The sequence below is a fragment of the Lutjanus erythropterus genome, chromosome 16, assembly GCF_056507025.1.
Source record: "Lutjanus erythropterus isolate fLutEry1 chromosome 16, fLutEry1.hap2, whole genome shotgun sequence".
NCBI lineage: Eukaryota > Metazoa > Chordata > Actinopteri > Lutjaniformes > Lutjanidae > Lutjanus > Lutjanus erythropterus.
This window is the reverse complement of record NC_139332.1, coordinates 13739373-13761805: the sequence shown is the minus strand read 5'-3', so window position 1 is coordinate 13761805 and position 22433 is coordinate 13739373. Positions and strand designations below refer to the sequence as shown.

Sequence of the window (22433 nt, the reverse complement as noted above, 5' to 3'; positions counted from 1 at the left end):
AAACACGTGCAGGTCAGGTGAATTTGAGACTGTTCCCAGTTACCAGTCCAGTGTCTACTCAGCCTTCATCCCAGTAGCACATCTTGAAATACGGGCCAGGATCAGCCAGCACATGGATGGATAAAGAGAAATCCAACATGTATGTGCTGCTGAGATTGAAATATGAGCACAATATGCAGGCCATATGTGTGCATGTGTGTGCACCTTTATGCTGTGTGTCTCTCTGTTGTGCATGGGCTTAGAAAAAGAAATAGTCTATCTCTATTTCCTCCTCCCTCCCTCTTTCCTTCCAGCTTGCTGACTGACCGAGGACTGATTTACACCTCATTATGCACTGAGTCTCAGTCGGGAGTTGCTGCTGCCTATTAATTTTGTCATTCACCTACAATAGGCATGTTCTGTTCACAAATAGAATACAGAACTCCAGACGCTTCATTATGTTGCTCCTGTGTGTGCTTACTAATGCAGCTGGTCGCCTCCCCTGACTTCCTCAATGTAGGTTATTACCTGGGTTGGAGCGCACAGCTTGCCCTGCCACTGGGGGCACACACACTTGCACAGAAACAAAAGTGACTTTTCCTCTGCTCTGTGAATTTAATTTGGTCAAATTACACAGGCCGCTGTTTTTTCAGAGTAAAAATAGTTGTAGTGCCCACAGGAATCAGTTGATAATAATACCTGATACTATGCGGTGCAATGCAAATACTACGCCGAGCAGGCCTGTGTGTTAATGTGATTATGGTAATAAATGGTCTGAATAAGGGTAAATTCGGCTTCTGCTGCACAATCCCAAAGCTCAGTCAGAAACCAATTTTCATCACAGTGTTCATGTCGTGCTGCTTCAGCTATTCCTCTATAGCTTGTTCCTGCTACCTCAGTGGCTTCTTGGTTATGTGAGTCAAAAGGCTCAGCTCCACCAATCAGCAAGAATCTATTAAGAGAAAGAAATGAAATACCAGCATCTTCTTCCTTTTTTGCCATTAGATCATGCATCAGAATAACTTACAATGCATTTGATAAAGTGTCACTTACGCAGAAACCCCTAATGTAATTGATTCTGCACATTTTGAAGATGTGTGTTTATACTGATATTAGATTTTTATTAGTGTGTGCTGGGTCTTGCCCTTGTTCTGTCAATGCCTGGCAGCTAGAGAGACAATGCCAAAAAAAACAAGCCTGTTGGGATGTTTAATACCCAAGAACAAGGCTCACTGACGGGATGCTGGTGCCAAAATTCAGCCTGTCTTTTGAGAGGTTTTAGCTAACAAATGAGCATAGGTATTGGCGTATATAATGAGGAATCAGTGCCTGTGTATTGGGCTGTTGGATGTCAAAATATGATCCTGTTTACTTGGATATAAATACTTTTATAAATAACAGTTAGTGACTGTCTGGTGAACATAATGGAGGATTTAGCAGCTAAAGAACATGGGGTAGAGACCAAAACAGAGCTAAAAGGAGAGTGAATATTGGACTTCAGGTCACCTAAAACATGACTTCAAATCATGCTAATGTAGTTCTGTGTCTCGTGGATGTTGGTGGAATGTTCTCTGCATTTTCTTGGTATTGAATTCTTAAAGCAATAACATGTAGCATTTCTGTGTTAAAATGTCTAAAAGCACAAGACATGCTATCTATTTTGTTGAGTTGTTTACTTACATTATCCCAAATGTTTCCAAGAATGGTCAAACCAAGAGAGATATGTAATTTATTTAAGTTAACAGTGTGTGTCCTGCTTGCAGCTAGTTTCTATAACTTCTAGGAAAACACGGATACCTCAAACTAAGGACAAAATATAACGGAAACACAATTATAATACATTACCTCGTCCATGAGCATGATTTCTGTCTGATTCAGGTCAGGTAGATTTTCATCAGCCATAGTGGCGGTTTAACAATGAAGAAGACAATTCCCATGATCCCATGCTACCTCATGATGTCATCAAACTAGATATTTTTTATTGTTGGCATCTATCAGGCTGATAAAACACGAGAATTAACTTTTGTATTGGGATACTTCATTCTCTAGTGTCTATGAATTTTACTGCCAACAAGTGAGCTAGTGTAATAAAGAGATTTAACATACATAAAGAGATTCCACTTATTTGAAACCTTAATTTATTGCTATAAGTTAGCAATGCACAGTAGGATGTTTATTTATTTTCAGTTTAATTATATAACCCAGTATGACAAATCACAAATTTGCCTCAGTGGGCTTTACAGTCTACAGCATGCATTCCTTATCTTTGGACCCCTGATTCATATCATGAAAAGCCTAAAAAGCCCTTTAAGGGTGGGGGAAAATGGAGGAACCTGCAAAACAGAGAGGGAGGTGGGATGTGGATCCCTGAGGACGTCAAGCTACTTTCAGGTGCCACCAAACAGACAAGACCTGAACCACCTGACTTTCTCCCCACCATGGAGACCCAGGAAGATGACGGGCTGCACATCATTCAGGAGGCAAAGCTCAGGGACCCCATTCACACAGACAGGAGGAAGAAAATATAACACACAGAGGGAGACAGAGATGAGGACAACGTGCACACAAGGGAGACAGCGAGAGAGAGACAAGAGGAGAGGCAGAATCTCCTGGAGGACAAAGATCCAGATCCAAAACATCTGGAATGAGGCACTGACAGCCAGGGGAGAGCGAGAGGTCCCAGGACGGCCGATGGTCCGGCACAGAGAAGCCTGAGTGAAGAGAGATGACAAGGAGGAGAAACCAGGGAGAGACAGAGAGACACACAGGCTGGACGCTCAGCACCACTGCTCCTCACACAGTACACTCTTAGAAATAAGGGTTCCACAAGAGTTCTTCCTGAATGGCTGGGGTTCTAACCAGAATTGTTTGCTTCTTTTTTGAAGAAAGGGTTCTTCAAGGGTTCCTTTTAAGACTAAGAGTTCCCATTAAGAACACTTTTCCTCCAAAGAACCCTTTTTAGAGAAAAGAGTTCTTCAAGGATTGCTGAAATCCTTGAAGAAATTAATAAAAAATATAAAAAGGGCTCTCGGTAGAACCTCCTGGATGGGGCCTAGATAAAACCCTTGGAATATAAAAGGGTTCTTGGTAGAATCCCCTGGGTGGAGTTCTTGTTACCACTCTTGGAAGGTGGAAAGATTCTTGATACCACCCCAAGAAAGAGTTCTGGTTGGGACCATTACTCCATAGACACACGGACACACTCAGGGGTGCTGGCTGAAACCTCATACAAATGGATTTAGATTTATGCCTCTATGTCGGGTTCTAGGTAGAACAGTCTGGTTCTTGTACTAAGTGTCTGGAGAAACCCTTTTTAATGAAAGCATTTAGAACTCCCTGAATGTGTTTTAGAATAAATCTGTGAAATATTAAAAGGTTCTTGGTAGAACCCCCTGGGAGGGTTCTTCTTAACACCCTTAGAAACATGGAAAGATTCTGGATAGAGCCCATAGAAAGGGGTTTGGGTGGAACTGTTACATCACAAAAGTGTTCTTAGTGGAACCTCTCATAGGGGGCATTGGCTGAAACCTTTCACAGATGGTTCTAAGTACAACCCTTTACTTTGGGGTCTAAGTAGAACTTTCTGAAAGGATTGTAAGTGGAATCTTTGTGAAGTCTTCTACCAGAATTCAGAAAAGGTTCTCCCATGGGGACAAGCCAAAAAACCCTTTATGTTTCTAGTTAAGACCTTTATTTCGAAGAGTGTAAATACAAACTCATCGGGTGTACATACAAATTCATACAGTATAAATACAAAGAACAGACACCAGTGTGTTTTACATTCAGCACAGTATTTTTTGATGTTCAGAGATTCTCAGTTCTGCTTTTAGTTAATGAATCATTATTAATGAAGAGTATTAAGAGATAATTCATTGCCATTTCATAATGCAGTCTGAGACAGTGGGCTGCTCCGCTACACCAGTCTGACTTTTCCATTCCAAAGTTTAACGTAGAGAATGAACAACAAAGGCACTGAGGTTTTAAGTGGAACTATATGAGGACTTGACTAAGCCCCACGGTCAGACAGCAGTTCGGAAAGAGTGACTCGTCGCTGCAGCTGGTTGAGCCAGCCATTGATAGATTTGTAGCTTGTAAGAAGGAAGGGGGGTGGGGCGGAGAGGACGTAGAATTACACATTGTCTCTGTGCTGTTACTAGCCTCCTTTCATCGCCTCAGCAAGCTAATAGTCGCTGCTTCAGTATATGCAAACTTCCTGGTGTGGCTCCCAGAAACACCGGGTGAGCGATTCGGCTTTAATTACTCGCTTCCGCTAAAAATGCTTCAGTTATTTATAATAGTTATCCTTATTTGGTATGTGTGTGAGTGTGTGTGCCCTCCTGTGAGGAGCAGCTGGTCTGCTCACTCCTGTGCTGTGGGAATCAGACATTCCTATTGATCTCCGTCTCCCATGGGAGGCATGTGTGTGTATGCACGTGTCTGTCTGAATATGTGTGTGTGTGCGCGCCCACTTGCCCACCTCTCATTTTAAACTGCATACTGTAGCAGCAAAGCAGTTCAGCTCTCAGTTTAGTTTTGTGTAACAGTGCCACCACATGGTGACTACAGAAACTACAACCCAGTTACTCCCCCAACAACCTTCCTTTTACTCAGACACACAGCTCCTTCAGTGAATATTAAAAACAGTATGATAATTATTCTCTTTCTCTCTGTGTCTGTCTGTCTGTAGTGTGGTGGTTGTTTACTCCTGAATAGGGAAGAAAATGTAAGGATCACTGATCTTTACTTTCAGTTCTTTCCATTAGAGCATGTCAGTAGTATAAACACTGCAGTGTGTGACTCTGTTTGTGTGTCTGTGTTGCAGGTAGTAAATCTTGGTGGAGTTTCTGGGTTGAAAGGAGAAAAAGGAGACCGGGTGAGTTTGACAAAACATACACAAACACAAATAATGGGTTACTGTGAATCATGTGTTAAGAAGGAAAATGAGCAGCCAAATAGGATTTCAGATTGGTGTGATGCTAATCTTTCATAAATGTACAATCACCAGTAAACTACTGGTTACCTGCACACTAAATGCACTCAATGAAACACATTAACACCACATTGCAATTGAGAGTGCACGGAAACATGTTAGTGTTAGTGAGCAAATACGTTAAAATACTTTGTTAGGTAAAAGTAATCGATAAACAATATAAAATAGTGGATAAAAGTAATGCAGAGTTGAGTTAGGAAACAAATACAACAGATAGCAATATTTGGTTAATTGATAATGAATTGAAATAGCTAACTAAAAGTGATTAACAGTTGAAATAGGTAGCTAATTGATATACAGTTGAAATCTTTAACTATGAGTAGTAAATGAACAACTAAAATAGTTAAAATGAATGAATAAATGAAAATGAATGGATAAACAGCTCAGTTTTTTCCACATCAAGTGCAGTTGCATAAGTACAAAATCTAAGTGTATGAAAACACATTTTAACTGTAATTGTATTCACTTTCATAAAGTTAATGGTGTTAAAAAAGACACCTAGTTTATAATCCATTCATGAGGTGAGGTAGATGATGAAGGAGTTCCTGAGCTCATCTGACAGACACTCATGTTTATCTTTACGTTAATATTAGTGGTATGTGTGATGTCATTGCTTGTGCCCAAACATGCCGAGCACTGAACTGTCATTACACACTCATACACACGCACACTTTGATGGCACCGTGGTCTAATTTGATGCTGGCTACGAACCAGTCCGCCACCTACCTGATATGCATTCTTCAGCGTTCACTGATTCTATTTGTCACCCACGAGCAATCATTCTTCTTCTCTCCCTCTCTCCATCTCAGGGTGACGGCTGCTCTGGCTCTCATTCAGGTCCAGTAAGTAACTTTTCCATTGCGTCTCTCCTCACTCTCTCTCGCGTGGCGTGCCTCGTTTGTCTCGTTATTTGGCACGCGGCGCAGTATGAACCCGAGAGTTTGCCAAAAAAGTGGTCTGTCATAATACATGCCAACCAAGTGTCTCTAACCCCAGTGCACAGAGGGACCCAAAGGCCAGAAGGGAGACAAAGGCGAGCCGGTGAGTGCCAATCTTCTGCTACAGGTTACAGCGTCGCACCTCTCAACCGCACTAACCGTTCTGCTATTTAGTTTGATCCGTATTCAGGACCTCATTTTCAAGCATCCAGTACCAGTATCAATTATGCAGGGGGAATGAGTGTGTGCTTTGTATGTTTATTTACTGGTGAGTCATTGTGTGTGCATGGTTTTATCTCTGTGAATGTATTTATGCACATGCCTCTAAGTATAAGAATCTCATTCATATATATGCATCTGTGTTTTGGATTATAGTGTGCGTAATATTTATTGTTTCTCAGATTGTGTGTGTGTGAATGGAGCATATGGGTCCAGCTGGTAGTCCTCACGGGTTGCTGACTGGTCACTGTGTTGTTTGCTATGCTCCAGTGGTGTGTGTGTGTGTGTGATGTGTCTTTAGAGTCAGGTCATTGATCCGGGCCTTGTCTCCATTCCTCCTCTCCACAGGCGGCACCTGCCAACTGGGGCGAAGCAGTTGGGTACAAGGTGAAAGGTTTAAGAAACTTTCTGTGATGAATAATAAAGATATGACCTTTCTAATGATCATCTAATTAATTTCTCACCCCTTGTTGTTTTCACTTCTCTCTCTCTTTCTGTTTCTCACCGTTTTTTCCCCCTTCCGGCTCCGTCCAGGGAGAAAAAGGTCAGAAGGGAGAGCACGGTCCACAGGGTCTCACAGGCACTCCAGGGAAGGACGTAGGTCTTTTTGAATTGTTACATTTTTGGTCTTTTGCTCTCTTTTGCTTTGTCATAAAGAGTTTCTGTAATAAGAGAGGTGTAAATATAGACAATGCATTACAGCAGTTTGGGCCCATGTCTTGGGTGGTGAATGGGTCCTTGTGTGTGATTCAGATTGCACAAACAAACAAACAACAAAATAAAAAACAATGTAACAAGACAGACTTTTAAGATGACTCCAGGAGTTTGAATCTTAGCATTAGCTTACATTAGCTAGATGTATTTATAAAATCTGTTAGAGTCATTATTTTAGTCTACAAAAGCCACAGTTGTTCGATATAAATGAGAAGCTTGCTTTAATTTGCTTCTCTGAGGAATCTAAGACCTTGTGATTCATCTGTTACTCCCACTTTTGGTTTTGAATCTACCACCATTATCACTGTGAACAGCATATGTGCACTCTGTGAATGGAAAACTTGACAAACGTAACAACAGTAACTAAGGAGGGAAAAGCTTAATTAAGGGTCAGCTGGCCAAAGTTTTACATATAATGGACAATACGGCAAAAAAGATAAAAAGGCATAGTCAAACACTTATAACAGTGAACAGTACAGGACAAAAGGTGAAAAAAGACATAGTCACACATGTTAAGAGACAGTCAAAACACAATCTAACACATCACACTGAGCTGTGGTCTAGAGTTAAGTTCTGGGTAATATGTTGGTATTGCCAGTGCTATCCATGTTTCACACAGTTTTCTCTTTGACCTCCATACTTTCCTAATACAACTGAGAAATCCAACACATTGTTGGTAAAATATATATATGCCTAATGTTCTGTGGGCGTGTGTGTGTGCGCTTCATAACTAGTAAAGAGCATGCACGGGGGCCACCTTACACCACTGGAATCAGTGTCTTTCAGGCATTAAATTTGCTTTGAGGTTAAGCCAAAACAGTTAGCTCGAATTATATGTATTCAATAGCACAAATGCTTAAGTGAGCGTGCATTCACAAACACACTAAAACACCTACACAAACACATTCACACATGCACTTACAACCAGTTTTATCTGGCTAAGAGCGGATATTCAGTAAACTTATACGGTATTACTCTTTAAGCTCAGACTCCCATTGATATCTGCTCTCCCCCCCTCCTCTCTCCCGTGGCGTTAAGTCGGCCTGTTAATGCCTGTTAGATTAGGCTAGAGCAACAAAGCTTGCACAATCAATGCTGCCTCATTGACTGTTCTGTTCGTCTCTCACACAGGCAGGCGCCTATTCAGGAAGACTTAAACCTTATAATCTTCCCTGTTCAGTGCTGTGATCCTGTAGACGCATGAAAAGTTTTGAGGAACAAATTACAACGTGTGTGTGCTCGGAGATATTCCCCTGGTTTTTCGGCATCAGACGCTCTCACATTTAGCTGTTCACCAGGCTAAGTGCTTGTCGTGGACAGATGGATTTGGCGGAGGATAGATTTTCTTAAGCCTCCCATCCATCTGACATTGTGAATATGAATGTGCTTGTTGATGTGACTTGAATCAGGCAGGCAGAAAATATTGCATATGCACCGCTGAAGATAATACATCTTACAGACTCCGCAATTCTCCCTCTTTCTATTTCCAATTGTAAAATGTCGAATAAATGCGGGAAATCAACAAGTGTCTTTTAACAATTTATGAAGACTTTGTGGAGATAGATTTCTGTAGCTGTTGCTTGATTATTCTTGGCCGACACTGATGATGTCACTGATCCATGCTGATGCTGTCAATTCCTCCTCTGTCTGTCACCATTTCCCAGGGTCGAGCAGGGTCCATCTGTGTAGTCGGCCCCAAGGGACAGAAGGTCTGTCGGCATTAAGTCTGGGAGTTTCTACCATCAACCTGTCTGTCACGATCCATCAGTTCAGTTTGGATCTAATAGAGTTGTGTTGAACTTGTTTTCACAGGGTACCCCAGGTGTGGTGGGTCCTGAAGGGTTGGCTGGGGAGCCAGGGATGCCTGGACTTCCAGGCCCACCAGGGGCTGGAAAACCAGGTCTACCTGTAAGTGTCTTTTTTAATTTAAGAAAAAATGCCTATATGCACTAACTGAATAGTGTCATTTCGCTGATTACCTTAATGTCCTTACAACAATCTTACAGATAGTCTGTTTGACCAAAAAGTACTTTTATTAGATGCTGCTCTCAGAATTGCAGGGCAGGATTTGGCAGGACTCCTTCTGTTGGTGCTGCATTCATTGTCCTTGACAGAAGCCTAAAAGCATCTTAAGAAAAGCATTTGAAAGGTTTATGTGCTTTTTTTCCTCTCAGGGTCCTCCTGGTGAACCGGGCGGTGCAAAAGGAGACAAGGTAGGTTCACCCTTTTGCACAGGACTTTCCTATGGTATTTGAAAGTCCTCCAGACAAGTGAAAAATCTAGGGCTACTTCTCACATGCTTGGGGTTACATGCAATTAATGGAATCTAAAAAATGGTTTTAAAGAAAGACATTTGATTTTTACTGATGGATTTGATGATAATCTTTAGTAGGCCAATATATAATAGCTTAACCAGTAACCTAAGGACAGTTAAAATAGTTAGCTAATCAATAAACAGTTGAAATAGTTAGCTAAAAATAATAGTTAGCTAAATGAATAGATATAGTTAGCTAAATTTAATAAATAAACAATTAGAATAGTTAACTAAAAGCAAAGAATAAACAGCTGAAATAGTTCGCTAACAGTAATGCATGAAGCTGAAATAGCTCAAAGTTTGTGAAAACTAATGACAGTAGTTACTAGTAATGAAAATACTGAGCTAATGGATAAACCATTAAAATGGTTAGCTAAAAGCTAAAAGTAATAGGAAAAAATAATAGAAAAATAGTTGAAATAGTTAGCTAAAAGGTATTGGATAAAGTGTCCAAAATAGCAACATAAAAGACAGTTAGCAAAGATTAAGGGATAAATGGTTAAAATAGTTACCTAAGTAATAAATAAACAATGAACATAGTTATGGATAAACAGTTGCAGCATCCAGCTACTTCCTCTTCAAGTGGTAGTTACTGGGCATAATGTACATTATCCAGTATCCACTTTTTTATAGTTAGTAGTGCTCAGTAACATCCAGTTTAAAATCCATTCATCAGAACATATTTTGTGGGTGAGGTGGATGATAAAAGAGTGCCTGAGCTCATCTGACGGGGGTACAATTGATCTAGACAAGCATATTAACATCATAACTCAATTTCGGTGTGCTGTGGTTTTATGTTTTCACTTTAGATGAAGAATTGAATGATCTTCTGTTGTTTCACAAAATGTTACCATCCTTAGGCTAGAATAACCCAAAATGACATGGTAGACAAGTGAAAAACAAATGTGTTTTTGAGGAGGGTTTTCAGGTTAACTTGAACAATATTCCTCAGACAAATGCAGTGACATGTGTTCACAGGGAGATACGGGACCTGCAGGAGAAAATGGATTGCCAGGAGATCCAGTGAGCGACTCTTTTAAACATTGATTTATATTCACTAATATATGCATCAGATTCCAACAGTAGTCAGACTGTGAGCTGATACAACAGTGTTTGACTGGGATTCTGCTGTTTTCATAGGGACCAAGAGGACCAGCAGGGTCTAAAGGAGAGAAGGTACCCATAAACACTGTCTATAATCTCTTTATCTGTATGCCTGTGTGCTCTCTCGTCCACATGCGTGTTTGACTTGTGTTCAATCTTCAGGGTGACCCATGCAAAATGTGCCCCGAGCTGACAGACATTGGAAACACGCTGGCTATGGGCCATAAAGGAGAGCCTGGATTACCAGGGACAGGAGAAAGAGGACTGCCTGTGAGTACAACACTTTGACCGTCATGTCACACAGTAATGTATTCTGAACCTGCCCTGAGTGCTCAGTTTAACATTTTTACGATCTCGCTACATGTTTTATTAGGAAGTCGTAGACACAGTCGGAGCTGTAGCTGACGATTGAACCTTGAGCACTTGCTTGATAGTGTATTTTATTTTTTCTTATCATTCTGGGGGAAGGTATAGCGTTTACTTTTAGCTTGGGGTTGTATTTGTCCTTGTAATTTTCAAGGCGTTGCAGTAGCAAGGAGAGGAGAGAGAGCCTGACATGTTGTCAAAAAGTTTATTCTTCAAGGCACTGGTGGACTCAGGTTTTCTGAGGGGCAGGGGCAAAAAACTAAATCGGTACCAGCTGTATGTGGTGAGTCCTGATGTATTTATGGAGAAGCAGTTCCAGACCCTGGTTTAATTAAGTACTGTTACCTTAAGGACAACAACTAGTTCACCTCTATATTTAACCATTTAGAAGCCCATAGAGGCCATAGAGGCTAACACATAAGACAGCTTATATGGCATTGCATCACATTTTCTCTACTGAAAGGGAGCCTAGATGGCACTTTTGCACGTTTTTTCCACAAGAGGGGCACCTAAGACAGTATCTTTTCATGTTTTGTCCACAGGAAGGACAACCAAGGGGGAACTTTTTCACTTTTTCTCTCCTAGTAGGGCACCCTGGAAGCCACTTTTTCACATTTTGTCCACTCAAACACACACTAGAGAGCACTTTTTCAAATTTTATCCACTAAAGATAGATGAGAAGACCATTGTACATGTTTTTTCCACTAAAAAGCACCCTATAAGGCACTTTTCCATGTTTTCTCCACTAGAGCAGCACCCTAGAAGCACTTTTTAATAATTTGTCCACTGAGAGCAGTGTTTCCCAACCCTGGTCCTCAGGGAGCCCTGCCCTGCATGTTTCAGATGCCTCCCTGCTCCAACTCACCTGATTCAAATGATCAGCTTGTCATCAAGCCTCTGCAGAAGCCTGATAAAGACCTGTGGTTCAGACCGCCCTTCTTAAGATATACCTTTCAGAAGAGATATCTTAGCTAAGAAGACTCTGGGAAACTTAAGGGAGACCTTAAGATACAACTTACGAAGCACATAGCACTACAAAAGCTCTGGGAAACGGGGCTCTGATCATTTGAATCAGGTAATTTGGAGCAGGGAAGCATCTAAAACATGCAGGGCAGGGGTCCCTGAGGACCAGGGTTGGGCAACACTGCCCTTTTTCATATTTTTGTCCACTGAAAGGCACCCTAGAGGGCACTTTATGACATTGTCTTGGACACTTGGCCATCCTAAAGGACGCTTTATCATGTTTTATCTACCATATAGAGCATCCAAGAGTGTACTCCTGCTGTTTTTTGTTTTTTTAATGGGGGGCAATCGCAGTCCACCACTGCTCCAAGGTTATGTTGTTAATATAATCTTTACATGTCTCTCCAGTGAGTCAGGATCAACATACTGTGCATTGTGTTTCTTTTTCTGTTCATTCTGCATCTTCCCCGCTTACCCTAGCAGGTGAAATGAGAAATGATTTGTGGGGGGAAAAAAAGAATATAAATCTAGAGCCTTATGAGATTCTCTGTGCAACGATTTCCAATAATGTCAGCATCCATCTGTCATACCTGGTTAGGGCAGAAGGAGAAGGAGGGAGAGGGAGATATGACCTCACTCCAACAAAGTTGAACTAACAAAAGAGTTACTTCTGGCTTATCCCTTCTCTTTTCTTTCCCCGTATTTATCAGGGGCCTCGCGGTGCAGATGGCAAGGCAGGACAGAAGGTATGAAGTTCCGCTTCATTCATTTACAGCTTATGGTTCATTCATATTCTGTGGAAGCGTGACCTATACACGCTCATCTGCATTCCTACACATTCAGATATGCTAACATCAGCACTGCAGAAGGCTCTCTCCTGAAGCAGATGCAGGCAAACTGGCTGAACTAAAGTCCATGAGAAACAGAAAGAAACCAAAGTGCAGACACGCACACACACACAGCACCCCTACACATGACCACCTCAGTAGGTCTACACCCATGTGTGCATGAACCTGCACCCACAGCTACCCACTCACACATTGCGAGTTTGCCGTGTTGTGACATCTCAAAGCTAACATGTTCACCAGGGTGAGCTGGAAACTAATTTGCCTATTTGGATGTTTTTTTGTATTCTGCAGGGAGAATCAGGATCAGATGGTGCCAAAGGAGAAAAGGTCAGCTCCGTGTCTTTATTAGGCTTGAGGTTAAACAATTTCTTGCTTAGACTACTTTATTCTGCTGTCAGCTAGATGGAGTACCCTAATTAGTGCACTAAACATTGTATTTATTGCTTAAGCTGTACACATAATCTTTTTGTAGCATTAGCATCGCTCTTAGACTATCAGAATATTTCTAACCATCCAACCTTCTTAGAATGAGTCCTTAGAATGAGCCCTTTAGTGACCTCAATCCGGTCGTTTGATCATTTATTAATTACCCATTCTTAAGAATGGAGACAAATACATATCTTACCAAAACAAGGTTAGAAATTTCTAATAGCGACGTTCTAATTACAGTTTTTGACGAAAATGTGTTGTTTAAGGATTTATATATATGTAATTATTGAAAAGTTTTAATTTCTAACATTTCTAAACCTGCGCTGTGCCAGAAAACATCCTTGTCTAAGCCAAGAATTCACAACTTCAGAAATTTTAAGATGTGTTAAAAGCCTTCAAAATCTAAATTTAACAATACCTACTGATAACATAGATATGCAAATGTGCTATTGTAATCATCTTTGTTTTAAATATTTTAATGAACATTTTGTAGATTTCCATCAACGTCATCAGATTTTTACAAAAACATAATCTAATCGGGCATTAAAAAGTCTAGATACACCTAAAGCTCCCCTGTCTCACTTCTTGCTTTAAACAAAGGCACAAATACTGCTCAAGCACTGGTAAGCTTTCTATTTTTCCACAAATTCATGAAATAATATTACTGTTATTAGTACTATTATTATGTGTGTCTTAACCATAACATGCCAACTCCATAGCCCTTCTAAATCAAATCAGTGTTATATAGGAAATATGGTTTAAAGATGTGTATTTTGATGAGCATTAAGAGGACTCTGCAATATAAAAAATATGAATATATAAAGGTTTGTGGGTGTTAACATTGTTCATTAGAAGATCATCATTTTATTAGTAGGCTAATTACCTCATTCATTGGTTATGTCTGTTGTTTTGTCTGTTGTTTTGTTAACATTAGCTATCAGATAGCTAGCTAACGATTGATGTAACAAAACCCTAGCTAACTAGCTAATGACTCCCCCAGCAGCATCTTTTTACCATCTTCAAAATTTTGTAGTATTTTCAAAAAAGACATATAGCATATGTACAAGAGACAGGAAAGGCGAAGTTTGACCAAAGTTTGTTCCAAAAGTTTGACCAAAGTTTGTTCCAAAAATGGGCGGGACCAATGAGGGGGTCAGTTGTAAAAACTTAAAAAAGTGGAGGAAAAAAAAAGAAGAAGGTGCCTTGTTTTACAGATTTAAATTCCGAATTTTACATGGAAATTGTAAATGTTTGCTCCCCTGGCAGGTTACTCTTTTCAAATCTGGCCCTTCTGAAACAGTGCTTGAATAGGCTTGCCTTGCACAGATAATTATTAGGTGACTATCTTTGACTTAGCTCTGATCTGTCCACGGGCTTTAGGGAGAGCCGTGCTCTGTGTGCCCCACCCTTGGAGAGGTACCGGCTAACCTCCCCGGTGTCATGAGCCAAACCCTGCAGCAGAAGGGCGAGAAGGGAGAGCCAGGGACTGGTCCAAGAGGAGACAAAGTAAGTATTTTCTAGCAAGAATTAATGTGATTTCAGTGCTGAATAAAAAGCAGAGCAGTTTGAAATCCTCGCAAACAGAGCCAAGGTGAAAACAATAACAAACAGTCTTATCTTGTTATTGTTGGAAGACTTTGGTCTCGCTGAAAGGAAACTATATATGAGAAACACACTTGGTAGAAGAAAACTGTCTTTTTGACTATATGCATATTTCTGATTTTGCAAATGTAGGTGTGTGTGTGTGTGCAGGGATAAGCACCTTTATTTAAATGATGTATCGTTCACTTTTTCTGCTCCACAGGGAGAACCAGGAGATGTAGGATCACCTGGCCTTAGAGGAGAGAAGGTAAGTAACATAAAAAGAAACAGGGCTAAGACTAGGTGACCTCAATAGCAGACTAGGCTTACAAAAGGAGAACTCACTCAGTAGGTTGCTGAATGGGGCTCTTAATAGACTTCATGAGGAAGATAATCACAGCGGTGTGCTAATTTTAGGGCCCAAAACTGACTGCCATAGGGATTTTACTCAGCAGGGAACTTATTAGTGAAGAGCTTAGGTAGTGAAAAACCAGAATCATTTGACATGGCTGCCTGTAGGGTGCTCTTTACTATGAAATGTGAATTACCAATTTAAAAGGCCCATCCATTTTTATCAATTTGTGTAATTCAGATACTGTAGTAATTTTTTTTATTTGTCTGCAGGGTAGTGCAGGCAGCAAAGGAGCTGATGGTAAGCCGGTAAGTTCACATTCAGTTCTTTGGAACAGAAATGGTTCACGTTACGTCCTCACTCACTGATTTCGTTAAATGAAATGTGTCCTCGTGACAGGGAAAACCTGGAACCAAAGGGCCAAGTGGCAAGGATGGACAAAGAGGCGCAAAGGTAAGAGGATAAGTCTTAAATGGTTTTTAAAGGAAGGAAGGTCCAGTGTTGTTTTGTTTCTGTAGTCAGGGTGTTTGTCAGTAATGTTCTGCAGTACTTTAATTATATATAAGGTATAGATGAGTTACCCTTTTACAAACAATCAAGAATGCATGTGCAGCAGGGTAGTCAACTCTTTGCCTCAATATAATCTTATCAAAATTTGGCTAAGTGCAACATCCCTGCAGGAGCTGCTTTTATTATATTATTATTACATTATTTTTTTGTTACCATTTCCACTAAAATAGTGCCTCATATCACAATCACATTAATTGCAGATAACAAACACTTCATCTCACTGTCCGCTTCCAAGCATGCATGAGAACCTACTGTGGTCGTGAAATGTGTAAAATGTGAAAGGGCCTATCTAAAGTCAGTGGTTTGTCTGTTCTGGGTTGCTGTTGAAACATTGAGTCACACAATGATCCTTATTCTTAGGTGATTATATGCTAATGGAAACATAATTACATTTAGTAAGTATTATCCTCAGCCACACCTTTAAACCTGATTGTATGTTTTTTTTTTCTAAAAGTTCTTCCATGTGTTACTTGACTTATGCACAGGCCTCTCACAGGAACGTTGCTTAGAAACCCATCTATATGTGCATATTTTCTGATAACACCATTTAATTCCGTGCCTCTTTAATATTATATTTATCTTCTCACAGGGAGAGCAGGGGCTGCCGGGTCTTGGTCTTCCTGGCCTTAAGGGTGAGAAGGTAAGCAGAGACGTATGCATTACTTTTGGCACCCCTTAGCTTGATTATCATGCAAACTAACCTTCCTGACTCCCTCACCTCCCCCTAGGGCGAGTGCGGTTTGTGCCAGCCAGCCGAGGTGGGTAGCGGACCGGCCGGCATCAAGATGCCAGAGGGAGCAAGAGGCGAGCCCGGTGAGCCAGGCCCTCCAGGTCCGCCTGGACCTCCAGGTCTCGGAGCTGAAGGCAAACAGGTGAGATTGTGAGATTGTGAGAAAAAGCTGGCCAGCATAAGAATATTTAAAAGCTAAATCAAATAAAATTTTTAGGCAGCTTTTTTTGAAATTAAGATTTGATTTAACTTAGATTCTTTAAATCTGTTTGAAGTAGTTGCCTTGCTTGCAATGGAGGCAAAGCAGCGGGATTGGTCAAAAGGGTTAGAAAAATGACTGATGCTGTCCTTGCACTCACAACACTACAGAGAAACACACACTGGGAACTGTCAGATTCATTCAGCTTGTTCAGATTTCCCACGATCAAAGGGAAAGGCCTCTCAAGACTTTTATTAGTCCCTCCTGTAGAGGGCAGTATGATGCTCTCTGAAGACCTAAACATCCAGGGACCCTCTAATTCCTTAACAGTTTGGGGTTGTTGTGTTTTTATTTCTATTTTGCACTGATAACTCACTTTATTCAATAATTGAATTCCTTGAGGATCTTATAGAAAGATTTAGATTGTATGCTGAACACATTGCCACTGTTTGTTTTATGATACTGTTATTATGCTTTTATTGCATTTTATTGTTTTTTATACTGATGATTGTGCATTTGCTCTTTAAAAACTGAATGCAACAGTAAAACTTTGCTGAATTAACATGGGAAAGTACTGCAGCTTATGACTGAGCACCTGTAAGACCAGAAGCATTATTTGATAGACACAAATAAGTTTTTCAAATGACAGAGAGGCCCCTTCATTAATTATGTCTTTTGTTAAGCACTGAGATACTTATTTTATTAAAATGTTTTAACTCATGCTGTTTAAAGCTACCACATGGAACATTCATATTTTGTTGATTTTGGAGGCTCCTGTGGACAAAACTGGTTGTGTCTCCAGATTAATTACTCCAAATATTACACCCAAATAAAATTATCTAACTAAAAATCTCCTCCTGCTTCCTTTTAACTGGCTAACATTCTCCTCAGTGTTATTTATAATATAACTGCAATCTCGTTTCATCTGATTTCAAGGAGAATCTGACCCTGGCAGGCATTAAGAATAAATATATAGATACAGTCAATCTTCTTGCAGATTATCTTGTTAACTAATGAAGGTCATATAGAGGTATCAGTATTAAACTGAAGCTGATTCATAACCAGTTAAAAACTACTCATAGCAGCTTTAAGCTGAGGTAATTTAGTAAGACTGAGTCAAACTGAATAAAAAAAGATGTTAAATTATGTTGTGCTGATTAAAACAACAACCTACTTGTAATCTAGGATTACAGAGGTGCATTTTTTGGGAAAGAAACTTGCAAAATTAGTCCAAAATATACTGGAGCACACAGACTGAAGACCACGTTCTTAAAAGACGAATGTTTCAAAGCCAGGTGCATCTTCGCCAGAGTCAAGAGAGACTCACATTCTCTTAAACAACCTCCTCTAATAAGACACAGATTCAGCACAGGCACACGTGCATTGTTTTTTTTTTCCCCCTGTACTTCTGTACATGTTTCTTTTCCAACTGTGGAACCTTATAAAGTGGAGACGAAAATAAAAAGGTGCATTGTTTTGCACATTTAATTTCCTAACTTTGCAGGTCTGACCCCTTGGCACTTTACTTTTTTTTTCCCAGTTCTGGCCCTTTTAAAAAAGTGGTCTGGTTTAGTTAAGCAGCAGACGTCAATACTGCATACGCCAGTGCTGTCAGAGTGATCTGCCTTTATCTTCATACAAATTCCACAAAACCAAAACAGCCTCTTGCCATTTTATATTGTTGCCACAGTGAAAGAGATTAAGCAGCATCTGTATGAGTGAGAAGTAGAAGATGCTGAAAGATTTCCCCCCCGAGGGGGAATCAACCATAATGCTTATTGTACAAATAGGATATGCAGGGATTCTCCTCTTACCACAGAATTGCTGCTAAGTGTAATAAATCTCTGTTGGCTTCTGTCACCCCTACCTATTACATGCTGTGTGCCTCTGTGGTTAGCTTTATGTCAACAGTTATTTTTACCTGACTGGGTAGAGACGCTTGCAGATGAGTGTGGGTGTGTGTATGAGCTGCACACCTGCATGTGTATCGTGTATCTGCATGCATTTGTACATAACTTCTGTTTGCTTACACAGGGCCCACCAGGACTTGCTGGTGCACGAGGAGAACAGGCAAGTTTCCTGTTAAAGTTTCTCATACATTTTGTCAATAAAAAGTATATCTATTTTATATATGTGTATGATGTATTCATTTATTTTTGGAGCAGTTGGCTTTTGTTTTGTAACTTTACATTGACAGACAAAGCTATAAACAGCTGATCAGCTTACAGGGTCGGGCTTGTTATCACTTGTTATTGTTAAGTTATACTGTTGCACTCATCTTGCACTCCTGCCGTCTTCCTGCAGCCTGCCTGAGCCTCTAGTCTGGGGATGGAGGTGGGGGGAAACAACTTGCTTCAACCATAGATCGTATATTAAGAAGGATTTGAACCTAATTAATATACACTATTTGGCTCCAACTCACTATTTGGACTGCAGGACTGACTTTTGGACATTGAATTCTAATATACTGCTCCTTTAAACAGACTTGATGTCAACTGAGAAATTAAAACCAATTAATCAATGTCTCTTGGGCATTCTGTGCAGTTTTTAAATAACTCAAGTGTCCACATTCTCAAAACGGTCCTAACCTGGAGGATATAGGCTATTAGGAGTCAACGGTGGCCTTTGGAGACTGAGTCAGACTTTCCTAACTAACTTGACATCTACTGGGACCAGGGATGTCTGCAGGAAATCACCACACACAATATTAAAGTGAGAGCACAGACACTCCAGTTGGTTTCAGGTCACCAAGTTCTGTCTTTTGGAACGTTCACATCACTTAACCCCCAAAAAACTGGGAAATAAATCTGCCAACCACTGAGCCAGACTGCTTTAAATTACACTGAAGCTCTCCCACAATTGCTTTGCTTGGACTTCAAAACAGAGCTGGATTGAGACAGGATTTTTGAGGCTGATGCCATTATCAGCATTTGAGACTTAGGATAAATCTCATAATACAACACAGAACCTCAAATCAGCCAGAAATAATGAAAGAAAAATGCTTTCATTTCATATCAGCAATGCAGCTCCAGAACAGATTGCAGAGGGAAATTAAAGACTCCCTGTGGAGTTTTCATGTAAACAAACAAAAGTTATGTTTACATTCAGTGTTTTTCACAGAAAACTGTGCATCCATGAGGTCCAACAAACATGTTCCTTCTTCATCAAACATTTGCAAAGCTGTTTTTTTTTTATATCTGAAGCAATATTTACATCCCTGTTTACTTGCAGCCTTCTAACACTTTCTATTGGCAATTTTCAGTTCATGGCATGCTGGTTTGCACTTCCATGATAATTTATAACACGTCAAGTAGAGCCAAAGTGATATATTAGTCAGCTCATATTGCGATATTGGCCTCACACTATATACGTTATATATAAGTCTGATTCTTTTTACTCCCTAATATCAGCATCAACCCCAAAAATCCAGTGTCAGGCACTAGTACTACCCTAGATGGATCATCTCTGCAGTAGGGTGTCCAACCTGCCCCCAAGCAGGTTGTGGTGATGGTTCGACCACTGTAGCCAACCCGTGATGACCCCCCTTGTCTCCCTCAAACAAGCATGCATTGTGAGACTCAACTCGTTAATGCAGGAGTCCAAAGAGAAAGAGATTTTTGAAAGTGTGTGTCCAGCTCTCAGTACTTGTAGAGCTTCTAACAGCTAATAGGGGTTGTGTTAGATACTCTTCATGAAACCCAACATTTCCCGATTTTCCTATTTCAAAATAAAAGTTTTGAAATGACAAAATTATGGGGGATTTTTATTGGGAAAACTTTGCTGTTGCTCAATATTACCAGGGTGAACAAGGAGATCAAGGAGAGAAGGGAATGGACGGACCACCTGGAGTTCCAGGACTTCCCGGAGAGCCTGGTCGGGACGGACTGATGGGCTTGAAGGGAGAGAAGGTAAAGGACAGCTTTTTTTAATATAAGTTTTTATTTAGATTTGTCAGTATATGTAACATATTATTTCCACATTGACAACACAATGACCCTTTACAACACAACAAAACAAGACAGAAAACAAATCAAAACAGCACATAAACCAATCTACTACACATGATGCACAAACTCGCTCAAACATCTGCATCTTCATATCTGATCAACTTCAACGAAATATGTTTAATATAACATGCGGACATATAGAACCCAAAAATCATTCCTGTTTATCAAATGTCCCCATCTTGACGGTGCAGAGAACTTTATCTTCCACCTGACAGCTATAATGTTGACATTTACTGCATCATTTCTAAGGGTTTGACAGTCTAAAAGAAGAAGCCATGTTTTCTGCACAGCTGTTATCCCTCACCCCCAGCCATATATGATAAAGATCTCGTTTTGTCTTTCTGAGTTTGTATGGATCTGGCTTTTGTCTCCTCGTCCATGGAGATATGAAATTACAGCTGATATCTTAGATACCGCTGGTGCCACTTTTAGACAAATGATGGTTTCTATTGGTTACGGATTCAGTGGCTAAAAGGGGTAATTATCTTTTTTATCTATCTTTTGCTTTAGTTTAATTGTCCTAAAAGGTCCCTAGATCATAGTTTGGATTTGTTGTGTTTTCTCAGGGTGATGCTTGCACCAGCTGTCCTTCTCTGGGCGCTGCAGTAGGTGATGGTGTAGCCGTGCCAGGCCCTAAAGGAGAGAGGGGAGAACCTGGTCCTTCAGGCGAAGGGAAACCTGGCAAAAATGTGAGGGAGTTGTATATTTATTTAGTTATTTAGTTATTTTACTTCTGGCTGTCTGTGTTGTAAGAACTGCTGATAATCATCTTGCATGTTATCTTTTCAGGGAAAACCAGGCTTACCAGGTGTGCAGGGGCCTGCCGGTCCCAAAGGAAGCAAGGTGTGAATGTCCATTTTATAGTGTTATCACATTTATAAATACATGCAGAGGATTGTGTTGACTCATGCATCACTGATGGATTCTCATCTGCGTTGCCCTGTGCCCCCTGTAGGGAGATCCTGGAGTAGCAGGAGTCGGCCTTCCAGGACCACAAGTAAGGCTCATGAATACTTAAAAAGCACATCTGGATAAATAAAAAAAAAAAAAAAAGTTTTATGTGGACATCTGATGCAGCTTTGTTGTACAAAAGATTCTCACAGCCCCTAGGTGGATCTGGTCCTGCTGTGATCTCAGTAATGAACACCATGTCCTCCCATGATATCAGAGTTTCCTGCCTCTTAGATCTAAGTCACAAGGTTGTAAATTACCATCTAAAAATCATCTGGGGCCGTTCTCTCTCAAATCCTTTGATTCGTTGTTGAATCATCATTGCTTTGTTGACATGAGAAAGCCAGTCCTTCCCTACTCCTCCACTGTGAAACATCTCTTACAGTCAGGCCTCCTCGCCTGAATCTGTACTCTGTGTTTCCTCACACAAACCTCCTGCATTTCTTCTTGTTTTGTCTCTTTATTTGTTTCATAGGGTGAAGAGGGACCAAGAGGGCTGCCAGGACTTTTCGTAAGTTGTTCTCATATTTCTAAGGTCCTGCTTTTTCAACAGTGCATATTTAGATTTGGGTCTAATCTGTGTTTTGTACAGGGACCTCCTGGAGGCAGAGGATCGCCTGGACCTGTTGGCCCTGCAGGGGAAAAGGTAGCATAAATTAAAGAGGTGGAAGCCCAAGTTCGACTGGGTTGCACCAATAAAGATTGATTTTGGTTTAAGATTAAAATCAGAGTTTAGCAAAACTAGGTTTAAATTTAGTTTTAAAAAAAGACAAGTAGATTTAACAGTTTAGTAAATCCAAGTTCAATGTAAACTGAATTTAATTCACATGGAGAGATCTGACAGCTTTAAAAAACAGGTTTAAGGGAAAAAACTGGCTGTTCTGTATCATCAAAATGTTACATTGTTTGCTATCCAGCTAAAAAGTTTCATTTTTTTCACTTTATTCATACACACATAGACAATACAAATAAAGTAATAGTATGCATAATACATAATACCAAAACATTAAAGGACACAGATTGGTAACAGAAGAAGAACAATAAAAGCAAAACAATAAAAACAAGATGAGAGAAAAACAAAAAAAGACAAACAAAACAAAGAGCCAGAAATAAGTAAGTGGTGATCTGTTTGGGTTTGTATATTTTATCAGCCTTTTACAGGATGGGTTTGGTTTAGTT

The 22433-nt window shown here is 40.2% G+C and overlaps 1 protein-coding gene across 1 annotated transcript in view; it reads left to right on the top strand.

Moving 5' to 3' along the window:
* The window catches only part of col16a1 (collagen, type XVI, alpha 1), a 105724-nt gene that overhangs the window by 49626 nt on the left and 33665 nt on the right, over positions 1 to 22433 (top strand). The window contains 24 exon segments of the mRNA XM_084738713.1: positions 4667 to 4702; positions 4802 to 4852; positions 5779 to 5811; positions 5966 to 6010; positions 6475 to 6513; positions 6661 to 6723; positions 8505 to 8549; positions 8653 to 8748; positions 9015 to 9053; positions 10133 to 10177; positions 10295 to 10528; positions 12298 to 12333; positions 12727 to 12762; positions 14245 to 14370; positions 14669 to 14713; positions 15070 to 15105; positions 15197 to 15250; positions 18331 to 18366; positions 20097 to 20204; positions 20870 to 20992; positions 21093 to 21146; positions 21259 to 21300; positions 21730 to 21765; positions 21847 to 21900. Of these exon segments, the coding sequence (XP_084594839.1) occupies positions 4667 to 4702; positions 4802 to 4852; positions 5779 to 5811; positions 5966 to 6010; positions 6475 to 6513; positions 6661 to 6723; positions 8505 to 8549; positions 8653 to 8748; positions 9015 to 9053; positions 10133 to 10177; positions 10295 to 10528; positions 12298 to 12333; positions 12727 to 12762; positions 14245 to 14370; positions 14669 to 14713; positions 15070 to 15105; positions 15197 to 15250; positions 18331 to 18366; positions 20097 to 20204; positions 20870 to 20992; positions 21093 to 21146; positions 21259 to 21300; positions 21730 to 21765; positions 21847 to 21900 (1512 nt within the window).